The sequence below is a fragment of the Pteropus vampyrus genome, unplaced genomic scaffold (genome assembly GCF_000151845.1).
Source record: "Pteropus vampyrus isolate Shadow unplaced genomic scaffold, Pvam_2.0 Scaffold234, whole genome shotgun sequence".
Lineage (NCBI taxonomy): Eukaryota > Metazoa > Chordata > Mammalia > Chiroptera > Pteropodidae > Pteropus > Pteropus vampyrus.
This window is the reverse complement of record NW_011889015.1, coordinates 2,321,024-2,326,008: the sequence shown is the minus strand read 5'-3', so window position 1 is coordinate 2,326,008 and position 4,985 is coordinate 2,321,024. Positions and strand designations below refer to the sequence as shown.

Sequence of the window (4,985 nt, the reverse complement as noted above, 5' to 3'; positions counted from 1 at the left end):
CGACCAAAGGTCCTGTGAGACTTAGTGGCGCACACGTCATCAGTCTTGACAGTGCTGGAACAAGTCCTCCGCAGCAGCTTATGCGTTTTGGAGATTCCATCTTGCTCAGATTTCAGTTTGGATTTGCTTTTGCCACAACCAGGGGGAGGATAACTTGGCGACCTTCAAAATTGATCAACAACACAGAGTAAATCCGGACTGTAACAGACCATGGAGGACACTTGTCAGGCTCAATCAACTTAACAGTGTCATAAATACCACCTTAATTTCACATAGCCTATCCAGCTAAAATGGAAATCAAAAGTGTGCAGAATGATCACAGGGACTAAATTATATTTTTCCTGAAAAGCAAAAAAAGATTATCAGGTTTATTTCCCACTCATCCCAGAGTCCTACATGGAACTAACTTTGATAGAGAAAACTGATTCGAAGCAAAGAATGTAATTTGGGTAAATCTAACTCATGTTAAGGAAATGCGTAAAAATTCTAAACACAGAAATTAATATCCATGTTTTCGATGAAATGTATGTCACTTAGTCTGTTCTCTGAAGTCACAAAGAAAATAAATGGATGTCATACTATAGCAAGGATGCTCTGAACTGAATAACAATGGCCTATCACAAGCTCAGCATTCAGTAGCACAATTTAGTAGCACAAAGTTGTCTTTTACCCACCTGCGCAAGGTAGAAAATAAATGCAGGGGAGACTTCACTTTCTTCTCTGACAGCTTCTTATTGTGCAGGCAATTGGATTTTTCTTTGCTCTGCTTCCACTGCTGTGTAACAAATGTCTGCATGATTCTGTCAATCAAAAGTAAGTTGGTTATCAGTTCCAAGGTAATTTAATATGAGATTTCTGTATTTATTATGTAGAGAACACATATATCTAAGTATTTAGTGAGATCCTAACTTAAAATCATACACTCTGTTTTTGTATATTGGAAAGCATCATACAGAAAATATTTATGAATTTACTGTTATTCTTAATAAATTACTGATATAATTAAAATATAAATGATAGAATTGAAAGAAGAATAAGGATATTTAGAGATTTATAAAGATTATAAAGAGACAGTCTTTAGGATCAATGACTTTGGCTGAAGTGACCAAAAAAATCTGAAATATTTTGTTGGTTCCAGAAAGGCAGTTTGAAAAATTTCTGTTATTAATTATAATTTTATTTATTAAGTTATAAGCAAGTCAATTTCTTTTTACTTGATTTGCTCACATATTTTTCTTCATGAAAAGGAAAACAAAATAAAATTAAAACTAAGCCAGGTGAAACTAACTCTATGGAGAAATATGAGGTCAACAAATTTTAATCTTCAGCACAGCCCATTCACCTTTAAATAGGATTTTTAAAAAAATTCGAGTGTCTCTAAAAATTTTTAGTTACTCTCATAAGGCAGGAATTTGGTAATTACTGATCTCAGTATTTTCTAAGTCTATATCACCTCATCGTTTCATGGTAGAGAATTCTGGCATGTCAGCTGTGGACTTAAAGCAATGTTTTCTGAAAAGAGTTTCAAGCTGCAAAATTTTTTCTGCATCCCATCTTTGAGGTGTCGGGGAGGAGGGTCCCTTAAGGCTGATATTTAAGTAGGCGGGAACTTTTACAATTAAACATTATATCTGCAATAAATTAAATATTTTGATTTCCTTTCAAAAATCAAATCAACATTGCTTGTTTTTCACGTTCTTTTCAGTTATTTGTAGCACAGATTCCTTTTGGAACAAAAAGATGGTACCAATATTTGTTTACAATTTACAATATATCAGGGGATAAAATATTCTCTTTAATTCTCAAGACATCCCCAGAAAGTAGTTATTTATTATTGCACATGTTCACGAGGGAGGTAAGGCAACAAAATCTACCTTTTAGCCTGGACAATGAAATGGCAGAGCAACTGCACCCGTATTATTACATACAGATTGACATGTTAGTTAACATGTTATTCGAAAGGGACAAGTGTGGCTCTTAGCACTAAGCCAATAATGATTTCTCAATATCCTTCAGGTCTTACCAAATTAACTCAGATCACCAGAAAGCATACTTCTCAGACTTACTATCTCAACCTTTTGCCTGCTAGTTTAGGTGAGTTCAGAAGAAATTCTCACATACGGGATTATTTTAAGTCTTTTTAGCTGGAGAGGTTGTGAAGAAGTAAAGGGTAAAACTGCAATCAATGATGCATAATTCCAATTAGTAGTAAATTCACTTCAGAGCTCGGGACAGGGAAACAATTTTTATTTTACATTTGATTTTTGATGACTTTTTTTTCATCCAAGATTGTAGCAAGATTTAAACATAATAGTAATATTAGAGTCATCCTTTTCCCCTGTCCCTAACCTGAAATCCTCAGTGACACCACCCTTTGCACTAAGCAGATCAAGATTCTTTTCCTCCCATGAAAAATTGTTATTTCTGCATACCATTCCCTAAGAAAATCAGCATATGTTTGTCTAACCTTGATAGGATAACTGGAACAAAAAAGGTAAAAGTCAAAACGGCTAAAACTGTTCCACTTTCATATACATTAAGCATTCTAAAGCGTGACTTCAACATTGAGAACCAGTAATTCCTAATTTCTAATTTCTAATTTCAATGGTAATTTTAAATATGCATAAGAGCACATTTGATATAACAGCCACCTCCTCAGAATAGAGAACCACCACCAGGAGAGTTCCACGCTCACACCGGTGCTTGCGCTTACTGCTGTGCTGGCACCAAGAAGGATTACTACCATTGCCATTGGCTGAGGAAAGGAGAAGAGAAAAAAGACTTCGAGGTAAATTATACATTCACATCAAGTGAAGACCAGACGACATCACAGTCAGCTATATGAACAAAGGCTCCAAGGTGGTTCGAATAGAGAAAAGGGAGCACAGATGGGCAACATTATGATTTTCTTCATGCTGATTTCAAAAGAACTATGCCCTACAGCAGCCAGCGTTATATTCAAACTTTGGTGGAGAAACAGCATCGGCAGAATAACATCATCCACCAAATTAAATTCATGTATCACTTTGACATTCGAGTATTTTATTTTGATTTGAGCTTAAGTTGTATTTTGGATTTTGTTTTATAAATGCAAACTCTACATAGGAGAATTTATACCTAATTTTATGTAAGGCAATACTGGAGATTTGCAATATTTTTTTCCCTTTTAAAAACAACTTAAGTTTGATCTATGCAGATTCAGCACACAGTTTAAGATTATATCCATGGTCTGTGATATACTTAGTCTTTGAATGACAGATACCCTCTATAACGCCGATCACTACCTTACATCTCTTTCAGGTCAGTATTTTTCCTCTGGTCTTTTTAAATGACTTTACATTCTCCCAATATTCATTCAGTGCTGAATATATATTCCAAAGCTTATACAAGGCAAAGAGAGATTGAGGGTTATATGAAAGGCAGATTAGTGGTTGGGCCAAAAGTATTGATCTGAAGTCAAATTCTGGCTCTACCACTTTCTCAGTCTGTAACCTTAAGTAAGTTTCTTAATCTCCTGGGTCTCAGTTTCATCACTGAGGAAATGTGGATAGCACAGTACCTACTTCATAGGGTTGTTTTAACTATCAAGAAAGTTAATGTTCCTAAAGTGCTTAGAATAGTGCTTGACATATAATAAGCACGGCGTAAGCATTTGCTGCTGCTGTCGTTAAGACTGTCGTGTTGCCAGAAATAAACCAGATAAGAATCACAGAAAAAGTTTAATGTTTCTTATTTGCTGAAAACAAACCTGAGCAATAACAAAGGGCTTAGATTTTAAATTTGTCTTCTTAACTTGCTGTATGTTTCTGGAAAATAACCTCTTTATATTTCAGTTCCCTCTTATGATTTATTGTGAGGATGAGATCAGATTTTTAAAATCGTATCATTTTAGACTAAAGGGGGACCTTGAGGATTGCAGCCAAACCCAACTATTTCTAATTAAGAAAACATAAACATATATCTATAATTAGACTTAAATTTATCAAGGATCATTAAAAAAAGTTCAAGTCTTTATCACCACACTTTCCACATAACTAAAATTTAACCTTAGAAGTAAATAAATTTTCAAACATGTTAATTGTTTGGATGGAAATATTAATAAAATATGTTACATATTCTGTAAGACAGTTCAACAGTGAAGACAGTTCATAGCTTTCCTTAATTTCTCAAGGGTGGAATTGTACACATCATTGCTTTTATGAGTCCAAATGATAATCTCAGAAGCTATTAAGGGTAGGAAGCTATTTATTCCTAGACTTCTATGCTTTTATAATTATTGTCTTGTTTGAATCAGCCTCATTTTGCTTTAAAAAAAAGTTTTTAAGTGGCTTACAAAAATACATAAAGTAGAACTACGGATTTTGGGCGATAATGATGTGTCAGTGTAGGTTCATGTATTGTAAGAAATGCACACTCTGGTGGGTGATGTTGATAACAGGATGTATGAGAAGTCTCTGTACTGTCCTCTCAATTTTGCTGTGAACCTAAAATTGCTCTTAAAAAAAAATAAAGTTATTAAATATAAAAATTTTTAAAAACTAGAGAGAAAGTTGGGTGATGGGAAAAAAATCATAAGAAGAAAAAAAAAAAGATGTGCCAAGGTGAGGTGGTACCCAACTTGGATGGCATAGCACAGAGGCAGGCTCCATGCTTAGCTCCAAGATTGATAAGACAGTGGCTCAATGCAGAAAACAAAATCTGATTGAAATAATAAAACCAACTGTACTGGAAAGGCATACCTAAATCCTTGCACAGAAAACTGAGAAAACATCTTTTATGAATTCTTATAAAGAAAACACTGTATAATATAATCTGTTGTAAACATATTATATGTGCTAAACGTATGTTGTAAATTGAATTTAGTTACAGAAATATGGAATTCTAAGTATTAAGGGTTTTTACCTTATACCAATTTAAACCCAAGACTGGAGATTTGCAAGAGTTTTTCCTTTCAAATGCGATCTACACATGTCACATTTGAGCAC

At 34.1% G+C, this 4,985-nt stretch overlaps 1 protein-coding gene across 1 annotated transcript in view; it reads right to left on the bottom strand.

Annotated features, from left to right (window-relative positions):
• PARP8 (poly(ADP-ribose) polymerase family member 8) overlaps positions 1-4,985 on the bottom strand; it is a 156,726-nt gene that overhangs the window by 41,023 nt on the left and 110,718 nt on the right. Inside the window, exons 12-14 of the mRNA XM_023519734.1 lie at positions 2,652-2,755; positions 675-841; positions 1-162 (exon numbers count right to left, since the gene is read on the bottom strand). Coding sequence (XP_023375502.1) covers positions 1-162; positions 675-841; positions 2,652-2,755 — 433 coding nt within the window. The remainder of the gene's footprint in view (positions 163-674; positions 842-2,651; positions 2,756-4,985) is intronic.